Source organism: Gracilinanus agilis, chromosome 2, assembly GCF_016433145.1.
Source record: "Gracilinanus agilis isolate LMUSP501 chromosome 2, AgileGrace, whole genome shotgun sequence".
Taxonomy (NCBI): Eukaryota; Metazoa; Chordata; class Mammalia; order Didelphimorphia; family Didelphidae; genus Gracilinanus; species Gracilinanus agilis.
In genome coordinates, this window is record NC_058131.1 from 368,334,250 (window position 1) to 368,353,999 (window position 19,750).

General features: G+C 33.7%; 1 protein-coding gene across 1 annotated transcript; it reads right to left on the reverse strand.

Moving 5' to 3' along the window:
- Window positions 1-1,632: 1,632 nt before the first annotated feature.
- Window positions 1,633-19,055, reverse strand: SPDL1 (spindle apparatus coiled-coil protein 1). The gene is made up of 12 exons (XM_044661698.1): window positions 19,010-19,055; window positions 16,552-16,730; window positions 14,711-14,887; window positions 12,298-12,492; window positions 9,987-10,136; window positions 9,797-9,895; window positions 9,591-9,701; window positions 7,609-7,749; window positions 6,979-7,082; window positions 6,235-6,422; window positions 4,554-4,884; window positions 1,633-1,822 (listed from the first exon to the last, which is right to left on the reverse strand). Exons 2-12 carry the CDS (start codon window positions 16,708-16,710, stop codon window positions 1,675-1,677), a joined length of 1,803 nt encoding a protein of 600 aa, XP_044517633.1. The 5' UTR covers window positions 16,711-16,730; window positions 19,010-19,055; the 3' UTR covers window positions 1,633-1,674.
- Between the last annotated feature and the right edge of the window lie 695 nt (window positions 19,056-19,750).

Consider the following 19,750-nt stretch of genomic DNA (forward strand, 5'->3'; position numbering starts at 1 on the left):
TGGCTTCAAGTATAAACCCCAAATCCCACTTTCTGTAAGAAACCTTTCCCAGTTTCCCCTTTAATCCTAGTGCTTTCCCTGTGGGGTTATTTTCAATTTATCATATATACTTAATCTGCCACCTATGTGGTTTATACTTTGTCTCCTCCATCTGACCAAAACTCGTTGGGGACAGAAATTGCTTTTTTTACCTTTCTTTGCATCCCTAGTACTTAGAATGGTGCCTGGCATAAAGAAGGAGCTTTTAATAAATGTTTAAGTGGACTGGACTTGCCCCAGTAAAGAAGATTCAAGAAGGGAAGGTCAAGGGGAACCAAGAGAATATTGTCATGAAAACATGAAGAGATCATCCAGGACAGACTGATTAAAAGGTCAAGGAGGAGAAATGATTAAAAAAAAAAGTTATGTGAGGTAATTCTGAGGGCCATCATAACTCCAAGGTTCTGTGATTCTGTCAAGGACCATTCCACTATAACTCCAGTTAAAAGTGATTTGTCCTCCTGTTCTCTCATAGTATTTTGAACTTTGGATATACAGTTTTCATGTACTACTATATTTATATAGTTTAATTCTCCTCACAAATTATAACCTTCTTTGTAAATTTCTTTGAGGAAGGGAATAATACATCTCATCTTTTTTAATCAATGCCTATCACATGGTGTCTTGCACTTAATAGAAACTCAGTGTTTATTAATTAAAATGACTGAACAAAACCTTTAGGTCTTGACCAGTTAATGAGCTTTACAGCTTGTAAATTATCTTTGATCCCTAAATCCTCAACATACTTGCATAAACATTTTTCATTTGTTGAATCAGAGTGGGGGACAAGTAGTCACTGGTAATTAGTGAATTTTAGTTGGTGGTTATTATAGGGTGACTTCCAAAAAAAGCACACACATGAAAAAAGTTGCATACTAGATAAAAATTTTCATAAGTTTTAAATTTATTCAGTAAAATCAGAATCATAATATCAGTGAATACAAAGATTCTTTGATTTTTTTACATCATTAATACCTACCCCATATTGTCTAAAAAAAGGAAACCCAAAATTTCTTCTCATTTGCATACTTTACAAATTTCAAAAGCATTTGTTACAAATGCATTTGAAAAATGTAAACATATGTGAATTTGAACACAAGTTTTTGCAATAATGGAAAATATTTTCTGTACAAAGGATTGCTATCTTTTAACACGTTTTCAACAATAATTTCACAAACAAAAAGCCTCTTTATTTCTCTTTTCTGATATACCTGAAGTACCTATTAACTTCAATTAAAAAACCACACAGAACTGGAAATACATATATTTATATAAGCATTCATTAATACTTTGTGTTATTAGGGCAGCTTAAGTTGTAACAAATACAGAAGGTTTTTGAAGTACTGAAGAATCCCAAAAAGTTTTTGAACAATTTAAGTTAAAACTTAACCTTAAAACTGCACTAAAATTTCTGGGATACCTAAAATTACCACTTATGGAATTAGTGACATCAAAACCAAAAGTTGCCAAAATATAGATGAGGTAATGGTACAATGAATCATATTTTTATCCACAAATTGATGCACGTCAGATATAACCTTACAAATCCAATATAGTGTTCAACAGTCTTTTTGGAGTGGGGTAAGAGTTTAAAAGGGTTGCAAAGTGTACTTTATTATTACTAAGCAAACAGTTTTATTGTTGAGCACACTGTGTCTCAGTTGGTTTGGAAGACACATATAGGGTAGTGTATGTTTTCTTAAAAGTTTTTTTCTCAGGTTTGCTTGCAGTATCTTTCCCCTCTTTAACTTCTGTATGGAGCTTCGATTCAGCATCTAATAACCTATAGGCAGCAAATATCAATTCTAAATTCCAATTGTTTATTAAAAAGAAAGTGGGAAATAAAAGTTCTACTGTAAAGAACCCTAGCAATCCAGCTGACTATACTTCCTCACACATTAGAAAACAAAGAGTATTCTGAGACCATTAAAAAGAATCATTGTTTTATTTAGGGGAACATTTTCTTATACTTCTCATTTAAAAAGTTACTAGTTTATTTAAAAACTCATAAGATCCTGGATTGGAAGATTATCTAGTTCAATCATCTCATTCTACATGAGGCCCCACAGATTCAAGATTCAAACTCAGGTCATCCAATTTCAAATCCAGCACTATTTATTTCCTCTGTATAAATCAATATTTTATCAGCTATAAACAAGTCTAATAATCATGCTATAAGAGAATGGAAAAAAAAGGAAACTATCTTAAACGCAAGAATATTCACAATTGGCATGCTATATGGAAGAGATTTAAATACCTATTCACTAAACAAAAAAGCCAAGCATGAGACAAAAATGTGAATCCTTGTGCTTTGTAACCAAAAAATTGGACTGAATATACATATATAAGTTTTCTGAGAATTTTATACACACACACACACACACACACACACACACACACACACACACAGAGCCATGCTTACTGGATTTTAAAGTTTGTAAATCTTAAACACCATTGCCACCATATTGATACTTTTTAGCATGTTTGTCAATTTTATGAGTCAAGTCATAGAATACAAGAAATATCAAATATATCCAAATTTTATGTTGATCTAAATGCATTTAAATTCTAGTAAGTCCTAATTGGGCAAATCATCACAAAAAACAAGGTAGTATTTTTTCTTCCTTTTTTGTGAACTTACAAAATGTTAGTGTGCTACATAATTTGCAGCCCCATCTAACATTAAGTAACTATTTGCTTAAATTTACAAGGCTCATAAAGGACTGACAAAGAGCAATTAGGAAAAGCAGCAAAGATTGTATTCAATTCTAAGAGACTCCCAAAGAAACATACAGAAATCAAGCATACTTTAAACAATGAAGCACAGACATACGAAAGTTAAACATAATTTGATAACCTGACTTTAACAATAACTGGAACATAAAGCCTCAGATATTGTTTCTTAAAATTACTTGACTTTCTCATGTCAATGTTACATATTAAGTACTTCATATGTAACGTGGCCAGTAAACCAATTTGCATGTGTATATTTTGTGAAACATTCAGTGATGGGAATTAGTATTAGAAAACTTTATTTTTTAACTATAGTAATATAAAAGTTATGACAATGAAATTACAAAATTGTAAAACAATGAAGAATTGGTCTTATGTTTCAAAAAGTTTTAATTTATATCCTACCAATTTTCTTTTTCTTAATATTATATTAATTCCATGGTTAAAAAAAATTTAGATGGTCAACTATATTGAGGCCAAAGAGAACATAATTTTTATCTTCTCTTTCCAACACTGTCTGATTCTGTCCTATTCTATATTTAATAAACATTAATTATTGCCAGCTGATTAAAAAGATTAAAGCTAGGCATATAAATTAGCCCCTAGTAAAAGGTAGAGTGTCTGATTTCACTTTCGTAAAATAATGTTCTAATTGTTTTCCCTGCTCACCTATGACATTAGCATTAGTACTTTAAAATTCCTGAAAAGGTAACCCTGTGGCACCAGTCAACTCTTTTCCTCATTATAATATGCCCTTTCTCCCTTCTCTTCTCTTTCCGTAGTTCCTTCTTTTTTCTCTCAATTTCTTCCATTACATTCTTCCTTTTTCCTCTGGATTATGCCTTGGTTCAGCCTTAGGCAGAGTATGGCACCCAGACTCTTAACTTCACATTTCTAGTGGCAGGTAGAATTATAGTAGGCAATGACCTCTGTTGGAAACAGTTCTTTTCCACTAGTAGTGTGATACTTCTATTCTTCTCCACTCATACAGATTCAAGTACCCAAACTTTCCTAGGTTCACTAATTTGTTAATGACCCCCTTCCACTAACTTGCTCTTACTCACTTCTTTTCAGAAACGCCCTTTATCCAACAGCAACCTCATTTTGCCTCTTAGAGTAACTAGAATCTTAAAAAGACATTTCCTTGAGAGACATTTCTTAAACCTTGGTAACATCCACTTTTAATCATGTAGAGACTAAATGCTTTTCAGGAACAAGTTTAAATGAAAAAAACTAAAATGAATGAGGTTTGATTGGTAGAAATAAAATACATAACTTTTAAAGCATACTCCTGAAAGCTTTTAATTTTTTAAAACTGACAACTTTCCTCAAATCATATTTTCTCCAACCTGACGGACAATTTTGCTCAAATCATATTTTCTCCCACCTGAAAATGGTCTTTTAGAAGGAAAGCAGATAAAATCTCCCCTCATGACTGCTGTTAAACTAGTAAAGGTAGCATATGTATTCAAAGAACATGTTAGGAAATTTACTGTTATGCTTCTTTTTCAAAAACAAGATAATCTTGTTACACAAAAAAGGCAATTCTATATTTATGAGAGTAGAATTCCATTGCTTATAAGTCCTTTCTACCTGAGATCATTTTAGTCTTTTTTAGAGCTTTGGGAAAGTTGAAGGGAGGCAGGTGAAGCTGGAGAATCACACTGCATGCAATACTAAGAAAACAGACAAAGAAACGGAGAGCACAGGTCATGCAGCGAAAGAAAACAGAGGAAGGTGCCTCCCCACTGTTTTGAGGAGACATTAGAGAAGCCACTGACCTGGAAGGATTAACAGCATTGCCACCTTTTTCCTGTAAAACTTCTGGGCTGGGAGAAATGTCAATGATTTTCATACTATTATTTTCCTTCAGAGGTTTTTTATCCTTAGGTAGAGTTTGTGAGAGAGAGAAAGTTGCAGCTGTGTTCCCAGAATTCTCTGATGTGGTTTGGTTTTCTCCTCCTAGATTACTGGCAGAGGAGTTGGTTTCACTGTTAGAGGTTAAATTAGAAGGATCTTCTAAAATGCTAGTAGTAGCTACATCATTAGAAAAAGGCACATCCAAGGGCAACTTCTCACGCTTTCTTTTATGTACAGGTATTTTCACTGGTTCTGAGAAGAAAAATATTTCAAACTGGTTAAAAAAAGCTTTAAAAATGCCAGTTGCTACTAACATGCATTGTTTTTCCTATACTCTCACTGTCAATGTATGTTTATTAAAAATCTACTATGGGTTAAGCTCTGAACAATACAAAAACAAATAAGACATAATTCCTGACCTCAAAGATTTTATAAAAGTCATAATCTACCTTTATAGAGGGCACAGATTGAAATACACTTTATTATGTGATCTTTTCCATAGTTTCAAATTCTGATCTCCTAGATCTGTTCCAAGTGCTAATATTTGATAACTTTCTTGGAATGATGTAACCCAGCTGCAAGTCAAGGAATGCCATATCTTCAAATAATTAGAACTGAAAAATGTCCAATGGGAGGGGAAAAATGTATGCATGGTAAGCATGAAGAGGAAGCAAAATTTACTAGTGATGAACTGTAGAGAAGCGGCAAAAAGGTATTCAAGATATATGTATGACTGAAAATAGAACTAGGCCAGTAAGAGTGAGAACGAAGAATAACGAAGATAGCCTTATATATCACAGGCATCTATACAATGTCAAGAGTTCTAGAAGAAGGTCATCAATATGCCTGGTGAGCCACCTGTTGAGGTTAGACAGAACAAAGAAGCTGATGAATCAGAAGAAAGCTAGTCTTTAAAAAATATGAATACAATTTGTGTGAACTTGATAAGTGACATAGAACTGCTTTTTTAAATATTTCCTAAGGATAATGAAAATCTCTGGATAATCTGAATATAATTAAAAGATTTAGAAAAGTAGAATTATTCTAAGCTTCTTAGCTATAAAGATTTTTAAAAAATAAATACCACCTATTGCTATGCCATAAATTCATCATAAAGAAATTCAAAGAAAACTTTTAAGTTCTTAATGGAATGGCAAGTTTATTCAAAGTATACTCACTTATTATATGATTTAGAGTTTTGGTCTTATAAGATTACTTTTACAAAAATGAATAATAATGTAACAGGTTTTGAGTGATAATAAGTGTATAACCCAATGGAACTGCTTGTCAACTTTGGGAGGGAAAGGAAAGAGGAGAGGGAGACAGCATAAATCCTATAACCTTGAAAAACTTATGTGTAAATTTGTCACTGGAATAAAATAAAGAAAAATAAAATAAAGCATACCCACACAAGAAGATATTAAAAGAAACAAAAAATGTAAAACTATTAAAGTTCGTACATTCTAATCACAGTTTTATAAAACTATACCAACTATATGTGGTCTAATTTGTATAATAGTGTTAATGCAGTCAGCAGTAGGGCTTTAGCTGAAAATCAGTACTTTCAAATCTACTCAGTATGTTTTCTTATGACTTACATACCTTCAGGTTCGTATTTCATTTTCAATTCATCTAGTTTAACTCTCAGGTTCATATTTTCACTTTGGAAAAGATGGAGATGCCTTTCGTTTGTAAAAAGCTTTCTCTCTACCTCCAGAACCCGCTGGCTCTCATATAATGCCTTCATCCGCTGTAAGGATAGCTCATCTCTAACCTTTTCAATTTCTTTGCTAAGGGGAAAAAAAATGACTAATCATTGTTAAAATGCATCTTTGTTTTTAAGGAATTCATCTAATGCATTAAGATAACAAATATAATATAATCTCAAATTATGAGTCTTTAAAAAAATTAGTTTAACTTCTCATTGAACCAGTTATCTTCTACAAGGTATTTAATAAAGTGCCATAAGTCAAATAAACTTAAGTTCTAATAGTCCTCATGAAAATTTCTCAGTGGAAACACTCCTTAAAACCAAAACACATCAGGGAAAGACAAAAATTGTTTCATATCTACTTTTACTGTAGTTTAAAAGAAGGAAAATATGAAATAATTAGAAAGATCTTTTTGCTATTTTACCCAGTTAAAATGTACTTCACTGTGACATAAATTTGTAAAACTGAATGTAGGAAAAAATATTACTTCCTTATTACTTATTTCCTTTTTGCTAACAAATTCATTCTTAGTTTTGATCTGTTGGTATCAGGGAAAAAACACAATAAAATACACTGTACAGAAACAAATAAAAATCTCTACTTCTCTACATTCTAGCTAACCTCTAATACTCACTTTGAGTTTTCAAGTTTCATTTGAAGTAGATCAATATAGTATGTGTTATCCGCTGGAGTACAAGAGCTAGTAGAGGGTTTAGATTCCATATTTTCATATAAATTCTGAAGAAAAGAACCATAATTATCACAAAATATGCCACAAATTAAATTCAAAACTGTGTTTGAGTAGAAATTTGTTTAATAGATTTTCAATTTTTCCATGATTTATCACATGGTTCTACTATGGATATATGATTGCAGGTTTTGGTTTTAAAAAGATCACTCCATTATAAATAGGAATAATATGGAAATAGGTTTGGAGCAATAATGTATGTATTGTCAGGGAATTGTCAGAGAATGGGAAGGTAAGTAGGGAAGGAGAGAACATGAATCATGTAACTATGGAAAAACATTCTAAATAAATAAATAATTTTTAAAAATCGAAGAAAGAATCTGAATAATATAAAAAATTGAATTAGTATCATCTAATGATTAAAAGTTTATTATAGGATTAATGAAAATATTTAGTTTAAATAGTGTGAAAATATCTGAAACCAAAAAATTTCAACATTGAAGTTTCACATTTAAAAGACCACAATATTTATTATTTTTCAGCTATAGAAAACTATTGAAAAGGTGTTATACATACCTTAAATTTCTCTAGCTGCTTTACTTTTACTAAAAGATTTTCTATTTCACCATTCTTCTGCTCTAACATAGCCTGCAAGCGTTCCAGCTGCTCAAATTCTGTTTGTGACCCTTTCATCTGTAGCAGTGTAGCAATTTGTAACTAGAAAAATGCAATAGTCTTCATGAGCTACATAAAATGACCTATAAACCAGAATTGGATAACCACTACTTACTGGTGTATATATTATATATATATATATGTGTGTGTGTATATATTTGTCCTTATGGCACTGCTTTAGTTCATTTATGGAAATGAATACAGTATCATACTACTTATTTGTGGCCTAATAATGAAATGCATCAGGCAACATGTTTTATTTTAAAATAGGCATAAAAGTGGGGCAGCTGGGTAGCTTGATGGATTGAGAGCCAGGCCTAGAGAAGGGAGGCCCTGGGTTCAAATCTGGCCTCAGACACTTCCCAGCTGTGTGACCCTGGGCAAGTCACTTAAACCCCATTGCCTAGCCCTTACCACTTTTCTGCCTTGGAGCCAATACACAGTATTGACTCCAAGATGGAAAGTAAGAGTTTTAAAAAATAATAATATAATAACATAAAATACAATAGCCATAAAAGACAAAAATCATATTTAAAGTGGAGAGGAAAACAAATAAAGAATCCAAGACATTTTCATGTCAATGTGCCATTTTGCTCTTAAAACAACACAAAACAAAACAAAAAAACCTTACCTTCCATCTTCAAATCAACACTAAGTATTGTTTCCAAGGCAGAAGTGCAGTATGGGTTAGCAGAGGTCAGATTTAACTAGAGATATCCCATTTCCAGGCCTGGCTCTCTATCCCCTGAGCCACCTAGCTGCTCCATTTTGCTCTTTTTAAAGCAAATAAGGTTTCCTATTGACTTAAATTTTCTAAATTTCAATTAAGGGTGAGCTATCAAACAGAAACTAAGTTTTTCTATCAAAAGTTTTTAAAAACACCCATGAAGGGGGCAGCTGGGAAGCTCAGTGGATTGAGAGCCAGACCTAGAGATGGGAGGTCCTGGGTTCAAATCTGGCCTCAGACACTTCCCAGCTGTGTGACCACCCTGGGCAAGTCACTTGACCGCCATTGCCTACCCTTACCACTCTTCTGCCTTGGAGCCAATACAGAGTATTGGCTCCAAGACAGAAGGTAAGGGTTTAAAAAAAATTTTTTTTAAAAAACAAACACTCATGAGATTCAAGCAACCCTACGGATAAGGTAAGTTGATTTAGATCAATAAGAATATCCACCTCTTCCTCTACAACTTCCTACCTATTACCTTCCCCTGTCCCTATCCTTTTCTCTTCTGTCCCAAATCACAGCAGCCAGCATTACTTAAGAAAGAGTTCCAAGAGTCACTGATGAACAGGTAAGGATGATGAGATCCTCGAACAAGAGCAGCATCAAGGCATCTCAGGCTGCTTGAAGCTTATATACCTGTATACTGCCACTCATCTAACCTAAGTCTTTAGAACAACATCTGCAATTTGATTTATCGTAAATACTTAAGTGCCATGAAGATTTGTGTTGTACCACAGGTGACTGCCTTATCTGTACTAACAGTTTCTACTCCTATTTTGTTCTCACAGGGAGGGTTTCACCAAGAATAGATGCGTTCCTGCCTTTCCAGAGCAGAGCTATTCATATCAATTAGTTTGGATAGAGCTAGACATATTATATATGAAGAATAGTGGCCAGACATTTACTAAATGGCTATAGGAATTCAACCACCATATATAACATTGTTTCAAACTTAATAAAACTTGGAAATGCTACCCATTTAAAATTTGGAAATTTCGTGAACAAAAGGGTGGAGGAGCAGATTTGAGGATGCATACACGTCTTCTACATGACCTGGAGTTTGGGGCCTTTGTCCTTGAGAGAGTATGTTTGTTTAAATTTCTCTATACCAGCAACATGTACAATTACAAATAAATACTTGACAGTGATTCCAGACCTTCATTCTTTGCATCTGTTCTCTATTAAATAAGTGTTGTTTTTGAAGAGATTGATACTTGACTTTCACACTGATCAACTGCCGTTCCATTTCTGCCCTTCGATCTTCCACCTAGAAAATATTACTTTTTAAAAAATACCTCCTTGAGTGGTAAAAAAAAGATGTAATGCTCTGATGAGTTAATTCATTATTCAAATTTTAAGTACCTCTGCAAACAAAGAGTTGCCTTTACTGTTGGGGTCCAAGGCCTGCTGCAATGCATGGTCCAACTGTGTTTGTAAGTCCTGATTAGTTACACGAGCTTTCTAAATTAAAGAGAGAAAACCTAAACAATATTTGTAAATTCCAAAATCAAACAAAGGCTAGAAATAGAAATGAACAGTGAAAACATAATACCTCTAATGCATTATAGTATGAAACAACTTCTTTCTCTCTGTCTTCTTTTTCTCCTTGAAGGCATTCTAGTTGGTGTTGTAAATTATTATTAAAAAGTTCTAGTTGTTCTTGTCTGTCCTGAAGCTCATTTACTTTTTCTTCAAGATTGGCCTGTTCAAAACAGGGGTTAAAACATAAAATTAAGAAGCTACCTTCATAAAGAACTTTTCAATTAGCTGCTCTTCAGGTTATCCTAGTAATATTTCTTTTAGCAAAAAAAAAAAAAAAAATGGGGACTAGGAAGTATAGCAGATAAGAGTAATGAACTCAAATTCAGGAAGACCTTAGTTCCAACTGCACTGCAGACACTATTAGTAGTTGTAAGATTCTAAGTAAGTCACTTAACCTCTCTAGGCTTCAGGTTCCTCATTTGTAAAATAAAGGATTTATACACAATGCCTTCTAAGGTCCCTTCCATTGCAAAGGTGATGATCCTATAAAAATTTTAAAAAAGGAAAATGTAGAAGGTGTGGGACCAAAAGCAGCTTAATTTTGTAGCTAGAAAGCAATGTTAGGTCTTAATGGCCTCATTAAGAATGTTTTTCTTTCTTTCTTTCTTTCTTTCTTTCTTTCTTTCTTTCTTTCTTTCTTTCTTTCTTTCTTTCTTTCTTTCTTTCTTTCTTAAAGTTTTTACTGATGACTTTTATTATTACATCACAGTCAATTCAGCCTCTCCTTCTCCAATTAATTGGACCTTCCCTTCTATAAAAGGATAATTAGGTAAAAACATCTGATATGACAATTTATACAAGATATGGTCTTAGATGTCTCCTTTCTCTCTGCCATTGTTGGAAGGTATTACCTCCTTTGTTCTTTAACATCCTCAGTTATTTAGGATACAATTTTCTTTTAAAGATACTCATTTATACATTAACATACTCATGTGTTTTAGGTTCTCTTAGTTCTACACTAGCATGTGACATCTTTGCCAGTTTGGGGGATATGAGGTGAAACCCTACAACTATTTTAATCTACATTTCTCTTACTATTGTTGAGCTGGAGCATGTTTCCAAATAGCTATTTATATTTTTCAATTTTCTTTTAAAAACTGTTTGCTCCTATCCTTTAACAACTTAGTTATTTGGAATTAGGTTCTAGTGTTAAATTAGCTTTTAGGCTTTTATCAGTGATGTAAGATTCAAATATATCTCCTCTCGTTTCTTTTCTATCTTCATTGGCTTACACAAAAGCAATTTAATTTTATGTGGTCAAAAACAATTTATTTTTTATGATTTCCTTCTATTAAGAATTTTCCCTCTCCTTTAGGAGTATGGAACATATCAAACCTAGCTAATGTGAGTTGTTTTTTTTTATTGTACCTTTACTTTCTTCTTTTTTATTTATATTTTTACAGGGGATAGCTAACTAAGAAAAGATAAAGGGGAAAGGAGAGGTTCAAAAATAAAAGTGATGCAAAAAATGCAAAAATAACAAAATCTCAAAAATTTAAGAGAAAAAAAATTCTTCCTTTAATCAAAGATGTGAATAGTGCCTGATTTTATTTAACATACTTTTGCTATGTGACTCAATTTTTATTTTGTGTATCCATTTTAGTAAAAGATGTTGGTTTAAACCAATATTTGTCAAACTACTTTCAAGTTTTCACAGAAGATGTACCAAGTAGTTTTGATGATGACTACTTCATAATAATACTATCCTTCCTTCATATTTTTCTCATTGTTATATTTGATATTTTAGGCCTTTTGTTTTAAATGTATTTAATTATTTTATCTAGTTCTACAAGTTAATTTAAGTAGTAAAGCCAATTTAATATTGGTACAGTACCAACCAAGAGCAATGAATCTCTCTTTAATTAATGAAATCTCTCTTTTGTGCACATGTTTTGGGGAGTTAATAGACACTTTATGTATTTCATCTCCCTGTAAATTTAGTTTTCTGGTTGGTAACCAAATTATCACCCAGGATGGTAGTGATACAAACTTTATACATAACAATTTTCAATTTCAATACTGTTTTAGACATGAAATATGATTCTAATTTTTGTCATAATATCCATCATCTCCCAGTATTTAAAAAAACTCTGCATTTCATAGCCACTATAGCATAAGTATCCTATTAAACTTAAAATTAAAATATGCCCTAGGTCTCCAAAAAAAGATGATATAGCATTTTCTAACAAGGTTAATAAAAGTTAGATCAATAACAATTTCATCTTGAAAGCTAGTTCATTTACTTTAAGAGATAGAAAAACCTATACCATAAAAGAAAACTCAAACAAAGAATCAGGAAATTATATGCTATAAATCCATACCTTTGCACTTTCCAACTCAGTTATCTCAATTTGAAGATTCAGCATTTCTGAAGACATGGTTTCATGTACACGCTCAGACATCATCCTCAATTCCTCTGATTTAGCTGACAAGATTTCCTTCTGATGTTCTACTTTGTGTTTCAATTGTTTTTCACTTAATCGAGCTTCATCCAACTCAGCTTTCAGTTTTTCCAGCTTAAAACACAAACACAAACACAAACACCACACACACACACACACACACACACACACACACACACACACACACACACACACAATGTACAAAGGAACCAAGTCACTACAGGAAATTCTGGGAATTTGTAGTTGAGAAAAGATTTATATTTAGATAACTAAAGGTTAAAATTATAAATTTGGAATGAAAAATCCTTTTAAATATATTATATAATTGCAAGTTTTAGTTAATAGAATATGCTAAACATATTTTGACATTTTTAAATATTTAATTTTTTTTTCAATTACCAAAAATCTACTTTCCCTCCATCTCATCTCTCTCTCAAACTGGAGGAGTGGGAAAGTCTTGCATCAAATACACATGGTCAAACTAAACAAATTCCCCCATTTGCCATTCCCAGAAACACTTGTTTCATTTTATACTCCGAGTCCACCACTTCTCTGTCAGGAGTTAAGTAGCATGCTCCCTAAGTCCTCTGGAATAATGTTTGGTCAATGAGTTAGTAAGAGTTCTCAAAATCTTTTGAAGTTTGTCTTTAGAGTTATCAAATAATTTGTTCTCCTGGTTCTGCTCATTTCACTCTGCATCAATTCATACAAGTCTTCCCAGATTTTTCTGAAACTGTCCCCTTCATTCCATAACATTCATATCCCCATAATTTGTTTAGCCACTTCCCAATTGAGGAACATCCCCCTTATTTACAATTCTTTAACACTATAAAAAGAGCTGCCATAAATATTTTTACATATGGGTCCTTATTCTATTTATTTTATCTCTTTGGAATAAAGCCTAATAGAGGTATTTACTAGCTTAAAGGGCAAGCATAGTTAAGTGACATTTAGGACATATTTCTTTTCCAAAATGGCTATAGATTTCTTCTTCAGAGCAGAGTAAGAGGATAATCTGGCTAACTCAAACATAGTCATTAGATGATTTTTCCCCCAACTGAAAAACACTGTTATGTTTATTATGTTACGTTAAATGACATATGCTTCCTGATAGCTTTATTATTACTTGTTTCATATAATGTGTAAACATCATGCTATTTTTTTTTAAATTAGAGCCCTTGATAAATGTCTGGTATATAAGATATATAGGGAACTAACATAAATATGCTAGACCAAGGGTCATTCCCCAATAGATATGTAGTTAATTTAGTTAGTTAATGGAAATGAATGAACAATTCTCCAAGAAGCCAAAATTCTAACAATTGTGGGAAAAGTTTCCCCAAAATGACTAAATGAAAAATACAAATAAAAATAACTCTAAGGCTTCACCTCACATCCAGCAAACTGGAAATGATAAAACAAATAGTCAATATTAGCGTGGAAAGACAAGTATATTAACATAAAGATAGTGGAGTAGTGAATTGGTTCAACCATTCTGGAAAGTATTTTGGAATTATGTCAAAAAGTGATGAAAAGGGGACAGCTAGGTGGCTCAGTGGATAAAGAGCCAAGCCTAGAGACAGAAGGTCCTGGGTTCGAATATAGGCTCAGATACTTCCTAGATATGTGACCCTCAGAAAGTCATTTAACCCCAATTTCCTAGCCCTTACTACTCTTCTGCCTTGTAACTAATACTTAGTATCAATCTTAAAACATAATGTAAGGGATAAAAAAAGAAAAAAGTGATAAAGTCCATAAAAGTCTACAACCAAAAGGTCCCATGCACACTAAAACATTAATAAGCAGCACTTTTTGTGTTAATAAAGAATTATAACCAAAGTCAATGTTCTTCAATTAGAAAATGGCAAAACAAATTGTAGTACATGAATAATGGGATATTGCACCATAATAAACACTGAATATAAAATACTCAGGAAAGTTTGAAGACATATAACCTGATGCTGAGTGAAGCTGGAAATAGGAAAAAATACACAAGAATTTGAACAATAATAACCAAAAAAAGGAAACTCAGCATTGTTTAATTATGATGACCAAAACAAGCCTCCGGACAAGGATGAGAGAATGTACCTCTCCTACCTCCCTTCCTTCTTTGCAGAAAGATATGAGATAATAGGTGTGGAACATTGCATACATAGTCAAAGTCAGCTGATGTGTTGATTAGTTTTGAAGAAGAGCTTTTTTTTTTCTTTTCTCTATTCTTGTTACAAGGAAGGCATGGCTGGATGCAAAGGGGAAGAAAGAGGGAGAAACTTGGAAATGAATGAAATATCAACAAAAAGATAAACAGTCTAAAAAAAATGACATCCCAAACCTTGTTTTTAAGTTCATTAATTTCCTGCCCATGGCTCCTTGATAGCTGTTCTTCCAAATTATCCAGTTGCAATTTTTGTTGCTGTCTAATAGCATCACATTCAGAGTTCAAACTTTCCAACATTCGATTTTTAAGTTCAACCTCTCTCTGAAGAGTAAATTTTTCTTGTTCATAATTCTAGGAAAGATGCAATTATGATATGAATTTAGTAAAATAATTTGTTATCACATTAATAGATTTCTTACTTAGCACTGCTCTATAACTAGAAAATCAATTAGGAGGCATTTTTGTGTAGTGGAAATGGGTTCTAGGTTCGAATTCTGCTCTGCTTACTTGCCAGCTATTGGACCTTCAACAAATTGCTTAATTTTTTTCTATGCCTAAATTTCCCCATCTATGAAATAAAAATGATATCTGCATTCTCTATCTCACATAGTTGTCCTAGGAATGTTAATATATTGTATGTTAAGTATTTTATAAGTTGTAAAGCTCTGTAGAAAATGTGAGTTACTATAACAGGTAAGATATGAGTCTAAGACTTTAGACAAGATTGGAGGCAAAAATGAGAAAACTCAAAAAGTGTTTGGGGAAAAAAAAGAAAAAAAAGTTGACTAGAAAGATGGTGATATAAGTAACTCAAGCAGGAAATATAGGAAAAATAGTCAATTTAGATCCAGAAAGGAAATATGAATTTCTTTTGATGGCTTTCAAATTCAATTTATAGAATGTGAGAACTGGAAAGACTCTTAGTGGGTCCTTTCTTCCTAAAATGATCCAGATAAATTAAGAGTATGTCTGAGGTCACATATTTAATAAAAATCATGAGTAGAACTTAAATCTCCTTATCTATGCTAGGAAAATAAGTTATGTTGCAAGAAATGCAAAGCATGAGAGAGGGTAAAAGGATCAGGCTAGACAGGAAGATTTGAGAGCAGGACAACTTGGATGGAGAGCCAGCTCCAATCCTGAAGACCTGGATATAAAATCCATCTCTAACATTATTGGCTTCACAATAGGGAGTTGAATTACTTAATCTTTCAGTGCCCCAAGCAACTTTCTAATAGACAGAATAGCTCCTAATCTGCATTCCTAGAGTCTTCTCAGGTGTTCACTTATACAAAAGAAAACTCAGGACCATTATTTGAATTCTGACTCTTCCCCTCCCCCTCTAAAAAGGAGGAGAGCAGTTATGGGGATCTGCTCAAAGAAAAAACAGTACAAATAGCACAGGGCCAAGACCTAATTTTGGTAAATACCTACAGTTACAGATTCAGAAAAAGAGTAGGAATGAAGGAAGACCTTGTCTTAATCCCCATTTTTCACTTCACTCACTTGTACTCATCTTAGAAATGGATCTGTTATGCCTGGATTAATTTCCCAAATGACAAGGATAATGGTTATCAAAGTCCCTTACCTTTAAAAAAATGCATCAATAAACCCTATCTCATAAATAAAAGATTAAAAATAATGGGGTTATTAAGTAGCACTGTCTGAAAAAAATTTAACCAAACTGAATTTTGTAATGTAAGAAAACAAATCACACATGTCAAAAACTCTGAAGCTGATTCCTTCTTTCAACTTCTATGTGCAGAAACTTTTCAAAGCTCTTTTCTTAACTCTGCCTTTCTGCCTGAAGTTTTCCTTTATTAGAATGATCCCATCAAAAAAATTCAGTTCTCTCTTCTATAATGAAATTAATCTTAAAAGAGAAAAGCCAAAGATTAATTTCACAATTAGAAAACAAAAAAATCTTCCATAGCAACAGTCTTCTTTGTAAATCACAGAATTTTAAAGTTGAAAGGGTCTTCACTGGCCATCTGGTCCAATGAAAAGAATCCTACCTCTGTTGTGGTCATTATTTCACTTCTCATTTTATCCAATTGATTCTGCAACTCGCTTTGGCTCTCCAGTAGCAGTAAACCATATTGTGCTGCTTTCATTCGCTCTTCTTCAGCCTCTTTAAGCTGACAACGAAGATTCAAAACTAACTCAGACTCCATTTTATTTTTCTGCTTTCAGCCTTTTAGAAGAAAAGAAAAACAATAATTTAGAACTAATACAAAATTCAAGTAAAAATAAAAATAATGGTAATGTAAAATTATAGTTTCCATGTGAAAATGGGATATATTTTTTTCTGAACTGCTGGTATTCAAATTTATTCCTTTATCCAAAAATTAGTTTTCATTACTGATGATTTGAGCTTAAATTCAAGCATAAAATTAATTATGTAAACTTAAAGGTGGTCTTGTGAGATTTAGTAAGAAAAGCAGATTAGATGTTATAACCTTCATTAAGTAATATTAGCAAGAGAATGATGAGAATCAAAAATCTTTCATATTTAAGTAGTAACCTTGCTACTTTATTTAAATATAGTTTACATTGTAACTGAAGGAACTTTATACTCTCAGGAGTTTCAAAACATATACTTGTTAATTTTTCAGATGCATAAGCTAACTCCATTAAAAACAGAACACTAGAGGTTAGATCCTTCCAAAAGTATTTATTTAAAAGATGCATAAATGGGGGCAGCTGGGTGGCTCAGTGGATTGAGAGCCAGGCCTAGAGACCCAAGGTCCTAAATTCAAATCTGGCCTAAGACACCTCCCAGCTGTGTGACACTTAATCCCCATTGCCTAGCCCTTACCACTCTTCTGCCTTGGAGCCAATACACAGTATTGACTCCAAGAAGGAAGGTAAGGGTTAAAAAAAATTACATAAATAACAAATTTAAGTAACTGCAGAATCGCTCTTAGTCTAAATTTTCAAAAGATAAAGTTTAAGCTTACATTTTTATTTTTAACTCCGAATCTCTCACCTTTCAGGTTTTATTCATTAAACTAAACTCAGCTTTTATATCAGTTATAGAGCAAATGGTTCAGACCATCATAGAAATTTCTGTCCTTCTCCTACTGGCCTTTCTCTGATTATCAAGTTTGTGACTATAGCTCCAAAATGTTAATTCTGAGAGGGGAAAATGGGCCAAAAGAAATACAAATCCTATTCAAATACCATTACAGAAGCCTGGAATCCAGCTAGACAAGATTGTCCAAGTAGATTTATGTCAAAAATATTAGAACTTAAACTCTATTCCCTCCCCACAGTCATAAATGAAATGTCAGTAACCCATTCTAACATCACATCCAAAGCCCATATCTCCAATTGATAATTTAATATGTATGCCTACATTTCCATTAGGCGCTTCTTGTAAAATGTGAGCCTGGTTCTAGTTTCCATTCTGCTATTATATTACCACAAAGGAAAGTTGCTAATCAATCTGGACTTCAATTCTTTTAGGTATAAAATGTGTAGCTTGTTCTAGATAACTTCAAATGTCTCTTCCTCACTTTTTTTGGGGGGAGAGGGGGAGGTGTTGAGAGGCAGAGGAATAGGAGTATTAATACTTCTATGTAAGTGTCATAGTGGTGTGAAAATTTCTTTGATAAATACAAACAGGAAAATATTCTGTTACTTACAGAATCTAGAGTAGAAGGGTTGAAGTGAGGAGAGACCGAAAGGTTAATTGACTTGTATTCATACAGTTAATATATGTAGAGGTGAGTCTTAAACCCAAGTTTTTCTGATATGCTAGCTTAGCTTCAGTATTATCTACTGCCCCACACTGCCTTCTCATGCTAAAGATTCTAAATCTACTTTTACCAAGAATCACCAGAAGGCATGGGGTGATCCCTATAGTAACTGTTTTTAGTATTCTTGAAGTTTCCTCAAGATTTAGTTTAACTCAAACTTTCTTCCACACAAATCCCTCTTCCCATATAAAATAAAATGTTCACAATTCTTTATTGATTGCCACATAACAGTGTGCCACATAACAGGGTACTAAGACTCAGGGAGGGGAAGTAATTTATCCGGGGTACCCAGAGAACAAGAACCAGTAATCTAACTGGTTCCCATTTCCCACAGGCAGGAGAGATTAGACCTGTTTCAATTAGTCCCCCAAAATTGAGGGAGGATGCCTCCCCTCAACCCTAAGGTCTTGTGATTCTTTAAAAACAAAAAAATGCTTTTCTCACAGGACTTTCCTCCTCCCCTTCTACATCTGCCCGAGTCAAGAAAACCTGATTTTAAATATCAAGAGCCTGTATTACCCTGAGCAAATCACTTAAATCTTTCTGAGCCTCAGTTTCCTCATCTGCAAAATTAACGGATTAGACCAGTCATTTCCAATCCCCGCTCCAGGCCTTTTGCTAGTCACCAGCCCCGACCCTTCACCTCCCTTCCCACTCTCGGGTCTTATCCTCCTCCCCCTCTCACACCACCCCCATCACCTCCCATCCTCACCTTTATCCCACTTCTCACAGGATTCCCTCCTAACACCCCGACCCCGTAACTCCCGCTCCCGGTTAAGGTAGGAGGCTTGCGTCCCCACTCTGGATCCTGACTCACCCATAGACTGCAGTCAGCCACGGTTGGGGCAGCGCCAAGCCCATTTGAATTCAGCTCCCGAGATAACTCGCCTTTCTCGCGAGATCCTCGATTGACAAAAGAGAACAAGGTGACTGCGCAGACGCAATGGGACTCAGACGCCGTCTGGCTGTGCCGGGCGACGTGCTCTTCCAGAGTTTGCGTCATTATCTTCCCACGTCCTTGGAGAGGTGTGGACCCTGGTGGCTTCCGTTTTCTCTCGCATTTTTTCTTTTTTAAGATTTTGGCGGATACTGAAGGAAATTTCGTTGATGAGAAGGAGCTTTCCGATCATCTCTGAGAGCACCTGTCACCACTCCAAACCTTATACCTGGAACGTATCGGAAATCATAGAGCCCATGTTCCTTCATTCACGAATAAGGAAACTGAAGCCTAGAGAGGCAGGGTCTCATAGACGCTAATAATAGTAGCTAACATATAATACTTTGTATGTGCCTTGCACGGTGCTAAGTGCTTTACTATTATCTCATTTGATCCTCACAACCACCCTGGCAGACAGATGCTATTATTATGCCATTTTATGCATGAGGAAACTGAGGCAAACAGATTAATCAGATAGTCACATAGCTAGTAAGTGCTTGAAGCTGGATTTGAATT

What these genes read in the sequence shown, in the direction of transcription:
- SPDL1 (XM_044661698.1), bottom strand. Translation starts at nt 16,710, where the DNA reads ATGGAGTCTGAGTTAGTTTTGAATCTTCGTTGTCAGCTTAAAGAGGCT. An exon ending in AAATAATGACCACAACAGAG is followed by an intron (nt 14,888 to 16,551) that starts GTAGGATTCTTT and finishes CATCTTTCCTAG; the next exon opens with AATTATGAACAAGAAAAATT. An exon ending in CATACTATAATGCATTAGAG is followed by an intron (nt 9,896 to 9,986) that starts GTATTATGTTTT and finishes TCTTTAATTTAG; the next exon opens with AAAGCTCGTGTAACTAATCA.